This window comes from Stenella coeruleoalba, assembly GCF_951394435.1.
Source record: "Stenella coeruleoalba genome assembly, chromosome: 15".
Taxonomy (NCBI): domain Eukaryota; kingdom Metazoa; phylum Chordata; class Mammalia; order Artiodactyla; family Delphinidae; genus Stenella; species Stenella coeruleoalba.
Window position 1 is genome coordinate 62,059,700 of NC_137161.1, and position 18,328 is coordinate 62,078,027.

General features: G+C 48.6%; 1 protein-coding gene across 3 annotated transcripts in view; it reads left to right on the forward strand.

Moving 5' to 3' along the window:
* Positions 1-18,328, forward strand: part of ABCC1 (ATP binding cassette subfamily C member 1 (ABCC1 blood group)) — a 131,356-nt gene that overhangs the window by 71,205 nt on the left and 41,823 nt on the right. For all 3 annotated transcript variants that reach the window (XR_013831562.1, XM_079944530.1, XM_079944531.1), the window contains 5 exons: positions 1,862-1,954; positions 4,049-4,252; positions 13,382-13,528; positions 15,114-15,201; positions 17,912-17,987. Coding sequence is in view for 2 of the 3 variants with exons in the window: in XM_079944530.1 (XP_079800656.1) it covers positions 1,862-1,954; positions 4,049-4,252; positions 13,382-13,528; positions 15,114-15,201; positions 17,912-17,987 (608 nt within the window). In the remaining variant the exon portion in view is untranslated. The remainder of the gene's footprint in view (positions 1-1,861; positions 1,955-4,048; positions 4,253-13,381; positions 13,529-15,113; positions 15,202-17,911; positions 17,988-18,328) is intronic.

Consider the following 18,328-nt stretch of genomic DNA (forward strand, 5'->3'; position numbering starts at 1 on the left):
GTGATCCACTACAAAATTGCTTTTTTTTAGATGAGAGTTGCTGAATGTGTTACTGATATCTGGGGCCGGATAATTCTTCCTTGTTGAGGGCTGTCCTGTGCATTGTAGGATGTTTAGCCGCATCCCTGGCCTCTCTCCATTAGATCCCAATAACACCCCACCTCCCCTCCCCCACACTCCCACCACTGCTTGTGACAGTCTCCAGATGTTGCCACATGTCCCCTGGGGGAATAGTCCTCCCTGGTTGGGAACCGCTGCTTTAGACCAAAACCAGGGTTTCTCTATTTGACAATCAAGAACATGACATAAGATAATGGGGGACAGCGTGGCTCTGAAATCAGGCTGCCTGGGTTCAGATCCTGCCTCTTCCAGACCTTATTACTTAACGTCTCTAAGCCTTGGTGTTCTCATCTGTAGACTGGTAATAATAAGGGAACCTCATCATAGTGATGTTGGGATAATTGAATAAATTAGCACAGGTAGTGTTCCCTGAACAGTACATGGTACAGCGACGTGCTTGGTATCTTTTAGTTACTATGATTTGCTCTCAGAATTGATTCCCAATGCTTTAGATTGTTGGTAGAAATCACCTTCGTGCTTAGAGGTGGATTAATCTTCACTGGGCAGAGATCCATCGCAGAAACAAGCGGTGGCAGCATATTTTTGGTAACTAGGACTGGAGACCCCGAGGGTGACTCCTTGGAAGGGACTAACACGCTTACCCTTTAGTTCCATCCGTCTCAGCTAAGCAAGTGTGCACTGGACGGACTTCGTAGGCTGTCTCTTTTTATTTGTGTAACTTGGAAGTTGAAAAATGTTGATCTGTATCTTGTCTCAGTCATGACCACTTAACCTTTCTGAGATGCAGTTTCCTTATCTGCAAATGCGATAATAGAACAGTCTACAGCATCTTATCTACAAGTCCTCAAATTAAAGAGCTCTGAAAATTGAAAGTTTTTCTTAACTTATTTGGTGGCAAGACTTGACTTGAACTGATGTGTGATTTATAATTTTGATTATCCCTCTCATGGGAATATTCCTATTTTGCTACTGAAAAAAATCATTGCATTTGCTTCTGGAGCACTGTGCCAGGGCCCTGTGGAGGTGCGATATACAGGCATATCTACCTGTGTCAGGGGTCCCCGAGACCCCACCAGGTTCGTGATTTGCTAGGAGGACTCATAGCTATCATTTATTACAGCAAGATTAGCAAAGTTTGGAGGGAACCAAGGACAAGCTTCCAGGAGTCCTCTCCCCCTGGAGTCACACAGGATGCACTTAATTCCCCAGCAACGAGTTGTGACAATTGTGACAGCACATGTGAAATGTTACCAGCCAGGGAAGCTCAGGAGAGACCCTGTGCCCCGGGATTTTTATTGGGGGCTGGTCACACCGGCAGCCTCTGCCTGGCACAGACCAAACTTCCAGACTCCCAGAGGGAAAAGGGGTTAATCAGGAGAAACCAGCGCAGTGAGTTCATGCAAACAGCTTAGGTGCAGTGAGTCAGTCTTATCAGTTCTGAGAATGGTGGGAACCCTCCCAAAATCCAAGCACCCAGGCGCCAGCCAAGGACCTTTGAACAAGATAAGCCGTCAGGTGGGCCATGTTCACTGTTTTCTGCTCCACTGTTTTCTGCTCCACTGTTTTCTGTTACCTTTCTAAAATCCTTAAGCTCTCATGTGCAAAACTCAACCTGGTCCCGAGGGTTTCGGATAAAGGATTGTGGCGTTGAACGTTCTTACAGGGTTTGTGGGACCCCAAGGGATGCTCCCGGATAAATCTGAAAAGTAATGTGGCTACACTGGGTGGCTCAGCCCGTGGAAGCCCCGTGCTAAGGCCTTTGTTCTTGTTCCTTCCATAGAACCTGGGCCCCTCCGTTCTGGCTGGAGTGGCTGTGATGATCTTCATGGTTCCCCTCAATGCAGTGATGGCCATGAAGACCAAGACCTACCAGGTAGGGGGTGTGTCTGCACAGGGCTCCAAGCTGCACTCCTGCCTAAGGCCTTTCCACTTGGGTGTTAGTTGAGTTCCTTCTGCACAGGCCTTGGGGGTCTCAGCCTTGTCTGCCTGTGGGAACCCCCTGGGGAGCTTTAACAAATGCTGATGCCTAGGCCCAGTTCCAGGGATTCTGATTCATCTAATGTGGGTGAGGCCTGGGCATTGGGAGTTTTTAAAGCTTCCCAGGTTATTACATTGGGTCGCTGAGGTTGAGAGCTCCCGAAATAGTTAGACCTCATGGGCCAGTGACTGAAGTCCCATCTGTGAGCCTCCAAGAGATTCCTTATTTCCCACGGGTGTATTCCTTTCTGTGTGTGTGCATTTTCAAGAGCTGAGCAAAAATCACCCCTTGCTTTTCTCCCCATTTCCTTATGCTGGTCGCAGGGTTAAACTCTTTATTTTCAGAGATACTTCGTATTTTTTAAGTTTTTAAATACTCAAGTAACAGAGTGAATGCCTTTTCATTATAAAAGGAAGTTCAAATAATACAAAAGTATATAGATTAAAAGGGCATGTCCCTTCTCTGTCCCCCTTTTTTTTTTTTAAATTTTATTTATTTATTTATTTATTTATGGCTGTGTTGGGTCTTCATTGCTGCACGCAGGCTTTCTCTAGTTGCGGCAAGCGGGGGCTACTCTTCCTTGTGGTGCGCGGGCTTCTCATTGCGGTGGTCTCTCTTGTTGTGGAGGACGGGCTCTAGGCATGTGGGCTTCAGTAGTTGTGAAACACGGGCTCAGTAGTTGTGGCACGTGGGCTCAGTAGTCGTGGCTTGCGGGCTCTAGAGCACAGGCTCAGTAGTTGCGGCGCACGCACTTAGTTGCTCCGCGGCATGTGGGATCTTCCCGGACCAGGGCTCAAACCCGTATCCCCTGCATTGGCAGGCGGGTTCTTAACCAGTGCGCCACCAGGGAAGCCCCTCTTCCCTGTCCTCTTAACACACTGAAGCAAATCCTTCTAGAACTTTTGATGTGTTTATATAGAGATCGGACTAACTCTATAGTTAGGCTTGGTGTGTATATGTGTGTGTGTGTCGTGGTGTTATCACCATATATATTTTAACACAAACGGGCCTGTTTGGCAGAGTGATTTTATCGTCCGACACCATGCCTGGGGGATCTTTCTGCAGCATGCCGTGTGGTCTGACTTCATTGTCTTGAACTCGTGCCTGATGGTCCATAGCAGAGACAGGCCAGAGTTCATTCCTCTGCTCCCCCACTGATGGCTATTTATGATGTGCCTGTGGAATTTCAAATGAGAAAGCTTGGCCGCGCTGGTGATGCCGAAGGAGAGAAGAGTTGCAGGACGTGGGGCTGTTGGAATGAGGTTTGGGGAGAAGGGAGGAGAGGCGTGGGAGGGGCATGGGGCTGTGTCGACTCTTAGCCTCTTCCCTGAACGGCCCACCTCTGAAATGGCTTCAGTCTCTGGCTTTGACCTCATGTTGCTTAAACTGTCCTCTTCTGTGACCCAGGAATGACATAACACTTAATGATAGGGTTCTCGTGAGCAGAACTAAATGCACTTGAAAAGCTTAGAAAAGTGCCTGGCGTAAGGAAAATGCCAGGTGGTATTAAAAATATTTAACAACTCTGCAGCATGGGCACCCAAATGGTCAGAACCAGTGCTAGCTGTACAGAAACACTTCAGCATTTTAACAACCGTGTACTGCCTGAAAAGCAATAAAGGAAATAAGAAAATGGAAGAAAAAAAAATATCATCTCTCGGTTTAGATCAGCAGAGTAGGGCATGTGCCCCTTCCTCCCTGGATACCTGAAAGGTTTTTCTTGCCTCTCTTCCTCCCTTCTGAATTTAAGAGGTTTCTCTGATGTCAAATTTAATGTGATTCGAAGCAGTTTTTTTTCCCTTGAAAAAAGAATCCCTTGGAGTGCTCTCAGGGTCAAGAGTTAGGGTTCATAGGGATTGCAGGCCAGCTTTCCCACCCTTAGGACGGCCCATTTTTAATAGGTGGGGTTGTTGAGTGTTGGTCTGATGCCAGGGCCAGAAGTGAGCAGCCGGCCCCCAGGTGTGGTATTGACTGCTCCTCTCTTCGAAGGTGGCCCACATGAAGAGCAAAGACAATCGGATTAAGCTGATGAATGAAATTCTGAATGGGATCAAAGTGCTAAAACTTTATGCCTGGGAGCTGGCATTCAAAGATAAGGTACTGGCCATCAGGCAGGAGGAGCTGAAGGTGCTGAAGAAATCTGCCTACCTGGCCGCCGTGGGGACCTTCACCTGGGTCTGCACACCTTTCCTGGTGAGTGAAGCCAAGTTTATCCTGGCCCACATTGTTTAATGTTTTATTGTGTTGTCATGCCTAAATATTTTTCAGAAGTCACTGTTTCAGCAAGTCAGCAAGGCCTTCTCCAACCACTCCTTTTTAATAGTGCTACTCCCACCTTTTGTTTTATTCACAGCATTTACAGCTTCCAGCCCAGGGATACTCAAAGTAGCTAGTTCAGGAACTGTTTGTTACAGGTTCACGATAAGATGAGAAGTTTGTGGTGGGATGTAAACTTCTGCTGTCTGCTTCCTTCATTGAGAAAGTCTTTTTTTTTTTTTTTAATTAGTTAATTTTATTTTTGGCTGCGTTGGGTCTTCGTTGCTGCACACAGGCTTTCTCTAGTTGCAGCGAGCGGGGGATACTCTTTGTTGTGGTGCACGGGCTTCTCATCGCGGTGGCTTCTCTTGTTGTGGAGCACAGGCTCTAGGCACGCGGGCTTCAGTAGTTGTGGCTCGCGGGCTTCAGTAGTTGTGGCTTGCAGGCTCTAGAGTGCAGGCTCAGTAGTTGTGGCGCACAGGCTTAGTTGCTCCGCGGCATGCGGGATCTTCCTGGACCAGGGCTTGAACCCATGTTCCCTGCACTGGCAGGTGGATTCTTAACCACTGCGCCACCAGGGAAGTCCCGAGAAAGTCTTGCTAAGAAAAAAAAATGTCAGCTGAACTACATGTGTGCTTGTTGCCATAGTTGAGCTACATTATGGTATCAGCTCCTTATCTACTGTCATCTGGTCACAAACCGTGGATTGGCAGTGACCTGTGGACCACACTTCAAGTGGCAATGCCAAACATACTCTGAAAGTACTTATTATTTCATGAATTGTCTGCCTCTCTCCACTAGAATTTCAGGGATTTCTTCTGTTCACTGCTGTATCCTGGTGCCTAAAATGGTGCCTAATAGGCGCTCAACAAATATTTGTCATTCACTGAAAAAAATTCAAACTGTACAGAAAGTTATGAAATGAAAAGTATATTGTCCTCCCCTCCATCTGTCCCTTTCCTCCAAAGTGACAGTTTTGTATGTCTTTTTAGGAAAATTATGCATATAGATATTTTAAAAATATTTGTAATATATTCAAATGGACTCATACTTACATGGTGTTCTAGACCTTTGGACTTGATATGTAATCTCTCAGTTCATGTGTTCAGATCTGCTTCGTCTGTTTTTTTTTTTTTTTTTTTTTTTTTGTTGATACGCGGGCCTCTAACTGCTGTGGCCTCTCTCGTTGCGGAGCACAGGCTCCAGACGCGCAGGCCCAGCGGCCATGGCTCACGGGCCCAGCCACTCCATGGCATGTGCGATCCTCCCGGACTGGGGCACGAACCTGTGTCCCCTGCATCGGCAGGCGGACTCTCAACCACTGCACCACCAGGGAAGCCCTGCTTCGTCTATTTTAATGATGTGTACTTGTCCAGAGCATGGATGTGCTGTAGTTGACTTAACCCATCTCTCGTTGCTGGCCTTTTAGGCTGGTCCCTCTTCTTTGCAGTTATGACCCACATTGCCCTGAATGTTCCCATATGCATGTCTTGGGGTACTATAATGGGTCTACCCCTAGCTGGCCAACTTTGAAAAGTTTAAAGACAATAGTATGAGTTAACTATTTTCCAAAGCTGGCCCCAAACCAGGAGACAGTATGGACTGTGGAAACCCTTTAAGCTCAGTTGACAGTTGAGCATGGTTATGGAGGACTTCAGATCATGCCCCCACCCATGTTTATTTTTTCTGTCTTTATATAATTAACTATGTCATTCTTTTTAAAAGATGTTGTGCTAATAAGTATTACTTAGCTATGTTGGCAAATATATATTCTTATGGGAAGTTCCTATGACTAAAACCACACATTTTCATAAATTAGAAACAGAATTTTCTGTTAGGCTACCATCCGCTTCATCACAGCGGAGTTGCAGGTGGAATGTTGAAGGAAACTCCTGCCTTTTCAGTGTTTGTCAAAGTGTATCCATTCTGACACTGGATTTTTTTAGGCTCAGCTTAATGTCTCCCAGAGTCTTAACCCGAACACAAGGCAGTGTGGTGGAAATCAGTGATGCTCAAACTTGTGTGGGCCTCCCAGTCACCCGGAGGGCTTGTTAAAATGCAGCTCACTGGGCCCCACTCAGAGTTTCAGATCCAGTCGGTCTAGGTGGGCCCGGAGTATTTGCATTTCTGACATGTTCCCAGGTGCTGCTGATGCTCTTGGTTTGGGATCCACGCTTTGTCCTCAACAGTGGGGCCCATGGACCAGCAGCACCGGCATCACGGGGTTGCTTATTAGAAATGCAGATTCTCGGGCCTCACCCCAGACCAGGCTAAGACAGACCTGAGTATTAGCAATCTCCCCCTGGGTGATTTGTATGCACATTAAAGTTCGAGAAACGCTGGGAAAAAGGAGGAGTAAGCAAACATTTCCTGTATAGGACCAGCTAGCAAATATTTTGGGTGTTGAGCCGTGCGATCTCTGTTGCAGCTGCTCATCTCTGCCGGTGTAGTGCAGGATCGGCTGTGGATAACACGGAATGAATGGGTGTGGCCGTGTTCCTGTAAACATTACTTTATAGACACTGAAATCTGAATTTTATACACTCTTCATGTGTCATGAAATATTTTGATTTTTTTTGATCCTTTAAAAATATAAAATCCATCCTAAGCTCACGGGCCCAGACACAGGTGGGTCGACCACAGGCCATAGTTGGCTGAGCCCTGGCTTAGAGGAATGGAATGTTTTGCTGAGAGTCAGGACCCCTCCTGAATTCTCCTGCCAGCTCGTGGTGTGACCTGCAGCGGTCATTTCACCTCCCTGCCTCTGGGTTTTTGAGCGTGAAAGATGAAGGGGTTAGGCCCCAGGGATGTGACATTCGGGCCCTGCCCTCCCCCGCCCCCATACCACAGCAGACACCCCCGGTCTGTCGTGGTGCTCTCTCCCACTGAGTTACGTTCAATCAACCCTCCAGGTGACCGCTGCCAATTGACTGGAGTTGGCCCAAGCAGAGACGTATCTTAGCTGTTCTGAAATTCAGTGTTCCCTAAGATCCCCTCCAGCTCCCCTCCAGCATTCCAGGCTGGAAGGGTCTGCTGTCTGATTCTTTTCGTACTCCAGTCTCTCCAGCTTTCCCCCAGGTCCTTAGCGACTCTCTTGGTTTTTTTCAAAAGTAAAAATATAAGACTGGATGGTATAGAGGATGTTCGTTCTTTTTTTTTAAACTGTTAACTAGTCTCTATGTATTAAATACGACTGCTAACTAGTCCTTATTGTATATATGATACATTTTAATTTAAAAACAGAAAGTAATGCATTCGCGTGGTAAGAACAGTTAAAGCTGTTCCACGGAGGGCCTTGCAGCTGCGTTTCTCAGCCCCAGCGCTGCTGACGTTTGGGACCCAGTAATTCGTTGTGTCTGTGGTGGTGCTGTCCTGTGCATTGTGGGATGCTTAGCAGCGTCCCTGGCCTCTACCCACTAGACGCCCAGTGGTACCTCTGCCCCCCACCTCCCCAGTTATGACCGTCCATTTTTGATTGTCTCCAAACATTGCCAAATGTCCCCCAGTTGAGAACCACCAGTCTGCAGTGAAAGGCACTGCTCTTTCTCTCCGCAGACCCCCATCACCTAGCTTCCCTCTCCATACCAGTTTCTTTTGTGTATTTCCAGAGAAAGCCTGCATGTATACCAGCGTAACATTGACTATATGCAATAAATGTAATCAAACGTAACCATCTCTTTTATTTACTTTAATTTTATGCAAGTGATAGCAAATCACACAGAAATTCAAGGCATTTGGATTGCATTTTTTTTAAATAGGAAAAGATCTGCAGTCAGAAGGGTCAGGCAATAAGGTTTAGTCGGTGGGTTGTGTTACACTTAGGACGAAGGGGACCTTTCCCCCTTTCCCCGTAACCCTTTGCTCTGTACATCAGATCCTCTGACAAAACCTGCAGTTTCCAGCTTGTCACCCTCACTGCTAACCCTTCAAATATCATCTCCTGCCCTGGCTTCCGTTAGGAGGCCACAGCAAGAGATGCTTAAGAGTGGAACTGGCTTTTCTTGACCTTGAATTTGCCATAAAGTTTTTGGGTGATGATGGGCTTCCAGAGACGGTGTTGGTTCAGCTGTTTGGTATGAAACAGATGAGCCCAGGGGTCAGTCGGGGACCTTGGCCCAGACCAAGACACTGAAGCCTCTGACTACATTAGGATAAAATATGTGGCCTTCTGTTCCCTTGGAAGGTGTTTGCATGTGCTTTCCACTGGTGAATTCCTGCACTTCAAGGATGATGTGGTGTTTACCCACTGGTAGGTGTGATGGAAGACAGAGGCCTGGGGAGGTCAGGCAGGAATAGGGATGCCATGTGGCAGGATTGATGGGACTGTTTTTCTGGAATATAGAGCCTGGCATTTATCATGTCCTCATGTCCACCTAGTGCACTTTCCTAAAATAGCATCCCTGTCAGTATTTAACATTTGCTCTCTTGGAAGATTTGTGAGCTTCTTGCCTTCTCTGTGCCTTGTATGTCCGTCCCTTCTTTAGAATAATTATCATTCCATATGCTAATTACCTGTTGTGCAGTTCTCTGCTGACCAGAACATACATGGACCTTGTCTTTTTTTGCTTGTATCCCTAGAACATAGAGGACTTGGCAAATGGTACCCACTCACTAGGTGTATGTAGAGGAGTGACTGACTAAATGAATGGACAGAAGATTTGAATAAACTGTATTAGTCAGGAACTATCTTGCAAGTGGCAGAAACCTAACGTAGGTCCACTAGAGTAAAAACACGAAAGGGAGATTTTTGAGTCACAAAACTGAAAAGTCTAGGAAGGTGCTGGTTTTAAGCACGACTGGGGTTTTGGGTGTGGCTGGACCTAGGTGCTCCAGAGATAATGTTGGGTATAATTCCTCCTCTGTCTCCCAGCTCTGCTTTCTCCATGGTGGTTTCTTTGTCAGATGGAAACTCGCCATGTGATTACAGTTGATTCTGTCATCTCAGTAACCACAGTAACCAAGGAGAGAGCTCCCCTTTTCCCATTAGTTCCTGCAAAGCTGTGGGGTTGAGTCTCATTGGTTGCGGTTGGCTGCATGCTTGTCCCTGAATCAGTGGGGCCAGGGAGCAGGGATGCTTGGATTGGCCAGGCCTGGGTCATGTGGCTTCTTTGGAGATTGGGGTCGGGTCCGGTATGGGCAGTTCATCTGTGGCTGAAGCTCATGGACTGAGGTTGGGGGAGGTTCAGCTCCCCAAAGGAAAACTGACGTGTTGTTACCAGCAACAAGAGTGGATGCCGACCAGGCAGAAGGAACAGATGTCCTCATGGAGAGATGGCAGATTTTTAGGGGTTGGGCTGGGGAAGTTGGTTCCATCATTTGCCCCATTTCTCAGCATGGGGGGGAGGCTCTTTTAGCACTTAGAGGGGGGCGTTAGTCTTCCTTGTTTGTGAAGGATTTTTCGCATCCTGGACCCTCACCCTTTATAAGGCTGTAGCAAACCCCAGCTCCCCGTCCACCTCCACACGCAGACACTTGTGCTAGAGAGACCCCTGGTGCATATCTGTTCCCCACTAGACCGTGCGTCTCAGGATCTCCAAGGCTGCCTCACACAGTGCCTGGCACACAGTAGGTGCCCAATTAACAACTGATGGATGAATGAGTGACCTCTGCTTCCTGGAGAAGTGGATGATGTGGATCTGACGGGGACCATGCGATGTTTCTCCCTCTTAATGCGCTTCCTGTGCTGCCAGCAGCCACCCTATTAGTTGGGCCAGTGGAGCTGGGATATTCTGGTGGTGAGATGCCTGAGGCCTGATTTTCTCTGTTGCTGAAGAGACACCCTTGAGTGTGTGCTTTCTCGCCCTTGGGCAAATCCATCCACCTGCCTACCCATCCATCTGCCTACCTCTCCATCCACCTGTCTACCCACCCATCCATCCACCCACCCACAAACATTTCCTGGGTGTCTGCCATGATCCAGGTGCTGTCCTAGGCACTGATGATAGAGCAGTGAATACTAAAGACAATAATCCGCACGCTCATGGGGTGTTCATTCGTTCTAACTGGGAGAGACAGATAATGCACACCAGTATGATAAATATATAGTATGCTAAACCGTCATAAGTGCTATGGGAAAAAAAGGTTCTGGTTAGAGTGATAGGGAGGGCTTGCAGTTTTTAAATAGGGTGATCACGGGACTTCCCTGGTGGTCCAGTGGTTAAGACTCTGTGCTTCCACTGCAGGGGGCATGGGTTCGATCCCTGGTCAGGCAACTAGGATCCCCCATGCTGCACAGCGCAGCCAAAAAACCCCAAAAGAACAAACAACAACAACAAAAGGGATGATCAGAGCCTTCACTGAGAAGGTGATACTTGAGTCTTAACCTAATGGTGGTCAGGGGCCTGACCAGGGAGAGGGAAGAGTGAGAGGCCCTGAGGCAGGACCGTGCTGCCCCAAAAAGGAATAATCGTGGAGGCAAGCGGGGCTGGAACAGAGGGAAGGAGGTGGGAGAGTGGTAGGAGAGGAGGGCACAAGAGTTCAGAAAAGGGACGTTTAGGAATCAGGTGGCCCCTGAGCCTGAGTCAAGACTTTGGCTTCTATACTGAGTAAAATAGACTGATATTGGAGAGATTATTTTTTTTTAATTTATTATTATTTTTTTTATTATTATTATTTTTTTTGCGGTACGCAGGCCTCTCACTGTTGTGGCCTCTCCCGTTGCGGAGCACAGGTTCAGCGGCCATGGCTCACGGGCCCAGCCGCTCCGCGGCATGTGGGATCTTCCCAGACCGGGGCACGAACCCGTGTTCCCTGCATCGGCAGGCGGACTCTCAACCACTGCGCCACCAGGGAAGCCCAAAAACTTTATTATTTTTATTGACATATAATTCACCACTTTTATGTGTGCAGTTCAGTGGTGTTTAGTATATTCACAAGGTTGGGCAACCATCTCCACTGTCTAATTCCCGAGCACTTTCATCACCCCAGAAGGAAGCCCCGTACTTACTGGCAGTCACTCCCATCCCCCCGTTCCCCCCCCCCATCCCCGGGCACCCACTAATCTACCTTCTGTCTCTGTAGATTTGCCTTTTCTGGGTATTTCATTTAAATGGAATCATGTAACACGTGTGGCCTCTGTGTCTGACTCCTTTTACTTAGCATCATGTTTTCTGGGTTCGTCCATGTCGTAGTGGGCGTCAGCACTTCATTCCTTTTTATGGCTGAATACTGTTCCTCTACGTGGATGTGTTTAGAGAGTTTTGAGTGAGGAGAATCTCTGGCTAAGAGGCAAGTACGTCATCACTACCTGGAGGAGGGGACCTGTGTGTGCAGCCATCCCAGGGATCAGGTGTCAGTGGCTTTTTGAGCATCTAACTTCCCTCCTGGCCAAGGATCCTGGAAAATTTCTGTGTCTCCCCTCAGGGTCACCTCGCTCGTTAATGTCAGAACCAGAACAGGAACCAGCTCTGCTTTCCAGTACCTTGTTCTTGGGAACCAGTTAATAGACTCTTTGGAAAAATAGTCCAAGGAGTTTGGACCAAGTCCTGAAACAAGAAATAGAACAGCCACCATCTACTGCATTTTACTGTGCCCCAGGCACAGGGCTAAGCACTCTGCACAAGTGCCTGATTCCTTGCTGCCAGAAGCCCTGCGAATACGTATCATGACCCCCATTTTATAGACGGAAAAACAGAGGCTCCATTGGAGAGCTGAGGTGACATCACAGCTCAGGGTCACCCAGCTGATAAACAGGCAGAGCTTATGGATTTAATTGTTAAGATGTAGGACCTTTTAATAGGTAACAAAGAAATGAGGCAGCTGAGACCCTGAAAACACCCTGGACCGCATCCACACCAGAATCTTGGCCACTCCGCCATCTCCTGATTGCTGGACATCTGCCCTGAGCTCAAGAATGAGGTCCCAAGCAATTTGTTTCCCCTAGGGAAAGCCTTTAGTGGCTCTTGGCGCCTGGGACTAGCATGGGGTAGAGACTTTTGCCCATCTGCTAGGGTGCACGGTTTTCCAGATTGCTTTGGTGGTGTATACCAGGTGATCTCAGGGGGGATGTTATTAGCCTCCTCCGGCAACACCTGGCACTGCTCGGGGGCCAACAGGTGGGCGGGGCATGGAGATCCACCTGTTGATCTTTTCCTTCCTAAGCCACGCAGCCCAGCCTTGGATTATTCAGGGGTCCTTCCTTTTTCCTGGCGAGGGAAGTGAAGTGCTGCTGTCTCAAACAACCGAACCCAAATTCCGATTGCCTGGGAATTGAAATCCCAGGCCCCACTGCAAGGCTTAAGGCAGGTCTGACTTTGTGAGGAAGGGAGTAGCCTTTGGGGGACCCTTGGCTGTTTGTTTTTCTTTTTCTTTCTTTTTTTTTTTTTTGAAAACCTATGTTCCTTTCCTGGGGGTATAAAACCCTATACTCTAAGCTGGAAGGAGCTTTCAACAGTAGCACGAATCCTCCACATCCATTTCACTGATGAGATGTCGGAGGCATGGGGAGAGGAGGTGACTTACGTGAGGTCTCGGTGCTCCTATGTGCCTGGGGTCATTCTAGGCCCTGAGGATACAGCCGTGTACAAAAGTCCTTGCCTTTGTGGCGTTTGCATTTCACACTGCAGGAGACAAGACAATAAACACCTATAATCTTACAATGTAAGGTAGTGATAGGTGTTATGAAGAAAAATAAACCAGGATAAAAGGATGGAGGGAAGTAGCAGGGCTGTTTTGGGTAGGGCAGCCTCTTGGAACGGGAAGAGGGAGTAACCAGGCCACTGTCTGGATAGGAAGGTCATTTCGGGCAGAGGGAACTGCAAGAACAAAGATCCGGAGGTGGGATCATGCTTGGTGATGTTGAGGGACCCTGAGAATGCCATCCGGTGTCCCATGGAGAATGTTGGTGGGAATGGCCCGGACTTCTGGCTTCTGGTCATTGGTTTATCCAGTTCGTTCTCTGGGTGTTTAGTGAGTGCCTGCTGTGTGCTAGACACTGTTCTGGCATTTCTGCTGCCTCCAGAGGCCAGTCGTCAGCCCCTGCAGCTCACACCAGGAGGCTGGAGCAACTTCCCCGGGCGCAGGTCACTGCTTCTGTGACTGGGACTCTGACTTGGCCTCTGCTTGCAGGTGGCCTTGTGCACGTTTGCCGTCTACGTGACCATCGACAAGAACAACATCCTGGATGCCCAGAAGGCCTTCGTGTCCTTGGCCTTGTTCAACATCCTTCGCTTCCCCCTGAATATTCTCCCCATGGTCATCAGCAGCATCGTGCAGGTACAGGCGAGGCTGGGGAACTTCAGAGAGGGGGTCTCTGGGGGAAACAAAGCAAAAGGGCATGAAAATCCCCCTGGATGCAGCTCCCTCTGTGCAACCCATCCCACTGTGGCCGGGGGGCTTATCAAGGCCCAGACTAGTGGCCTTCGTGCTTTTTTGGTCCTGCCCCAAAGAGAGACATACGTTTTACTTCTCGGCGCACACTCGAGTGTATGAAACAAGTTATTGCAGCTAGGCTGTCCTAAGCTCTGCAAGATTCTTTCTGAAACATTTGATCCTCTTCTATTCTGATCGAGTCTGTTCCACCGTGCCCTACCTTATCCTGTTCTGTTTCTTCAAAAAATGCAGCTTTTGACCCACTAAATTGGTTTTGCAACCCATTCACAGGCCTTGGCTCACCATTTGAAAAACCCCAGCTGGCCCCCCTAGAATCCCCCCAGTCCCTGCAGTGGTTCTGTAACGAGAGGGAACCGCTCAGTCGCACTTGCACCATCTGAAGCTCCTGCACTTTGCTGCCGACAGCATTTGTCACACTCTTCTCCCTAGCCTTGCACGTTTTCCTGTGAAAACCCTTTTCTTAGCCACATAGACAAATTAAGATTAAGATTTGGTTGTACAAGCCCTGGTCAAGGTTTTTTTTAAAAAAATAAGCCAGTAAAACCCCTTCTTATTACGAACAATTTCAAATATACACAGAAGTGGAGCGAATAGCATGAGAATGCTGTGTGCCTGTCACCCAGAGTCAACATTTTGCCACAGTTACTTTGTCTAATCGTTTTTCTGTCTTCCTTCTTCCCTTCATTACTTTCTCTCTTTGCCGAAGAATTTTAAAGCAAATCACAGACCTCTTGGCATTTCACCCATAAATACTTCAGCACAAATTTCTTCTTACATAAGTATAACACCATTATCATACCTAACAAAATTAACAGTAATCTCTTAATACCCAGTTCATATTAAAATTTTTTGGATTATCTCAGAAATGTCCTTACCATTGGGCTGTTTGAATCAGAACCTTTGCTTTTTTTAAAAATTTATTTTTGTAGAACCATAATTCACATTGTGTTCAACGTGTGCAATGTGGTGATTGGATCCGTGGATATGTTGCTATACAGTTATCGCCATAGCGTCAGCTACACTCCTGTCACGTGCCACGATTATCATTTCTTTTTTTGTGGGGGGGAACCATTAAGTTCTAGTCTCTTAGCAACTTTGAAGTTTATTATACAGTGTTGTTGGCCATAACCACCATGCCATGCATTCGATCTCCAGGACACGTTTATCTCCAAGTCGCAAGTTTGTCTTAAACGGGGCCATTGCCTTCGGTTATTTCTTAGGGCCCTTGTCAGCTACGATAGTCCCCCGCTGTCTTTTTTAATACCGGTTGTAGGCTTTTAAAGGAAAGCAAACAAGAACCAAAACCCTTTTTGTTTTTTATTCTAAGGTGTGGCACTGCAGCACCTTCAGAAATAAGGGAGGATGTGGGCCCCTCTGCACCCAGAGGAAACCACTGTAAGTTAGCCTCGGTCTGTTTTGCAGAGACGTTTTTCAAAATAACTACACCTTGTCGTTGCTTTCTGTGTAGGCGAGTGTCTCCCTCAAGCGCCTCAGGATCTTCCTCTCCCACGAGGAGCTGGAACCCGACAGCATCCAGCGACGGCCCATCAAAGACGGTGTGTCCTAGGAGAGTGGGCGGGCGCAGGGTCTTACCTAGTCTTCCCAGGAGGGTGAACTTGCACTTCTGTTATCTTGCTTTCTTGCTGAGAGGCAGCCTCCCTGGGAGAGGTCCACCCCTGAGGGCCGGGTTCCAGGGCCTGGGCTTTGATTCCATACTGGGCAGATGGATGGGCAAATCAAGGATGTTGGAGATTGACCAACCCCTTACCCCCACTAGCTGTGCAGCCTTGAGAAGGTCAGTTCAGTGCTCTGAGCCTCACTTTCCCCACCTGGGCAATGGAAATGCAGGTGCCTTTCTTTGGCTGGGTGTTACATGGATTTTTATTGGTAGGTTTGTTTATTTCATAGCTTATTAATTTATCCTTTCCTAGTCAACCCCCCTGAGCAGGGATTTCCAGGCACTTAATAATAAATATTAATAGCACTAATGGTAGTGACCACTTTTGCTGAAATGACAGTCCCGCCATGCACGTCCCGTCCTGAGGACATCACTGTACTCCCCGTCCGTTGCTCACTGCAGCTCAAGGAGAGGGGCCCCCACCTACAGATGAGAAGACTCATCTGGTTAACTTGCACGGCCAATAAGAAGTAGAGTCAGGATTCACACTGGCAGCCTGTCAGCAGAATCTGTGCTCTCACCCACTGTAGAACATCTCTGCACTGAGATTTATTGAGCACCTACTATGTGACAGTCATTGTTCTAAGGACTGTCTGTTGTGCATAATGTTCTCCTCACAGCCCTGTGAGGTTGATCCCATTATCAGTCCCATTTTACAGATGAGGAAAGTGAGGCACAGAGAAGTTAAGTAACTTGCCTGTGGTTCTCCAGCTAGGAAGTGGCAGCACGGGGATTTGAACCCACACAGTCTGGCTCCTGAGCCCAGTAGATATGGTCAGGAGAATGAATGTGTGTATATGTTGGTAATAATGTGTGAGCGATGCCTGGCACCTAGCAGGCATTCAGATGTCCTCAGTGACGTGAAAACACCCAGCACAGTGCCCGCCAAACAAAGATCACGGTGGTTGTTCCTTCACCAGTATGTGTGAGAGGTGATCGGCCTGGGGGCAGGGTTCCTCAGCCTCAATACCACCGACATTTGGGGCAAGATCACTTTGCTGCGGGGGCGTCCTGTGCATTATAGGATGTTGAGCAGCACCCCTGGCCTCTACCCACTAGATGCCAGTAGCACCCGCCCCAGTTTTGGCAACTAAAAATGTCCCCAGACATCGTGTCCCTCGGGGGTCAAAGTCACCCTGAGTTGAGAACCACTGCTCGCTGGAATCTCCCTCCCGATGTCCCTGGCCCGTGGTCGTCCAGTTTCTGCTGTGTGAGGACCGAGTCACTCCCCCCTTCACACACACACACACACACACACACATACACAGATGTGAACACACACACGCACGCACGCACGCACGATGTGGAATGATGCCATCTACCAGGGTCAAATTTCCCTGCATAACACAGGGCTGAAATTTGGGGCAGCCGAGGAGGTTTTGAGCTCTTGACGTTGTTCACAGCTCACTACAGGAGTCACACTGGAAAACCCCTGGGCCTCAGCCCGGGCCTCAGCCCCACTTCCTGCCCTGACAGCAGTCTCCCGGGCGGTTTGACTTTATGTTTACCCACATTCTCTGGGTGCCAGGCGGGGCCCCCTTTGCAGCTCCGGGCCACGTCTTGCAGCCTCTAGCTTGACCGACTCAAGTGGCTTTTCTTAAATTCCTTTAATAGCACCTTCCAGCTTCCTCCTTGTTCTCTGTTTCAGGGGGGTGATGGGGGAGGGGGAGGTTAAGTTAGGTTAACCAGTAACTTCCTCTCTCCACAGTTTTTGTTTCTCTGATGGGTGGGGGAATTTATTTCTTCATTGGACAACTTGAAAACACCCCCATCTTCTCTCTAGATGGTTTTAAGTTGGCTCATAATTGAGTCAAAAGTTGTTTTTGTAAGTGAGGGGCGTGGAGTAAAAAGAAAATAAGGGGAGCGAAAGTAGATGAAGGCAGAGGTGCTAGAATCACAGAGGGTCCATATAACGCAGGCTTCGTCTCAAGCACCCTCCCTCCCCTCCTCTGCCACGATTCCCGACTTCCTGTTCCATCCCTGAGTTTGCACAGTTTACAGTGGCCTGTGTTTTAGGAAGACTGGCTTGCTGTGATGTGAGCAGAGTGGCTGGAGGGAGCGGGGGAGGGGGGGGATGCAGGGAGGTGAGTTAGGAGGCTGCCCTGAAATCCAGGAGTTTCAGGGCAAAGGACCCCGCTTTGAACATAAAGGAGGGGCCCCAGAGGTGTAGTGAGGGCCCTGGGCCAGCCCGAGCTGATGGACAGGCATCTGCATGAGGGCACTGCTTGTGCCTCGTGACCTTGGCTGCTTTTCGACTCACCCAGCCAGAGCTGCCGGAACCTCCCAAGACTGAGTGAGGGAGGCCCCCAGGGGTCCCCCGACCTTTCCAGATGGTGCAGCGTCCTATCTTTCAAAGGCAGAGCCCTCTCGCGGTTTCCTGCTGCTCTCTGGGTCTGAGGCCGCCTCCAGAGCTGCTGGTTGAAGTTCTTTAGAAACGGCGACTGATGTAACCAGATAATGCCTAGCGTGAGTGGCTAGCAGCTGGAGTTGAACCCCTTGATGAGGAAAAGCAAACAGTAAGAGCCTGCTGTTCACGCTCAGGCCGTGGCTTCATCTACGCCTGACATATTGTCTCTGGTGCTTTCCAGCTGGGGCCACAAACAGCATCACTGTGAAGAATGCCACGTTCACTTGGGCCAGGAGCGACCCTCCCACGCTGCATGGGTAAGTGGGACGTGGAGAAAGCCACGGGGCTCTGGGCAAGCACAAGTTTGAATTCCAGCTGCGCTCCAGCTCTGTTACCGTGAATAGGTCACTGCCCTTCTGAGCCTTAGTTTGGCTCGTCTGTCAGATAGATCCAGTCACACCTGCTTGGCCTTCAGGGAGAAGCAGCTGAGAGTGTGCCTGGCTCAGAGAGTTCCCTCAGACTGTATGTGACAAACCTTGTACAGATAGCGGATAGGTTTAGGCAACAAAGGGAAATTTCTGGTTCACGTAACTGAGAAGGTTCCCTTTCAGGGACATGGACCCAGGGGCTCAGACAATGCCATCATGACTCTCTCAAT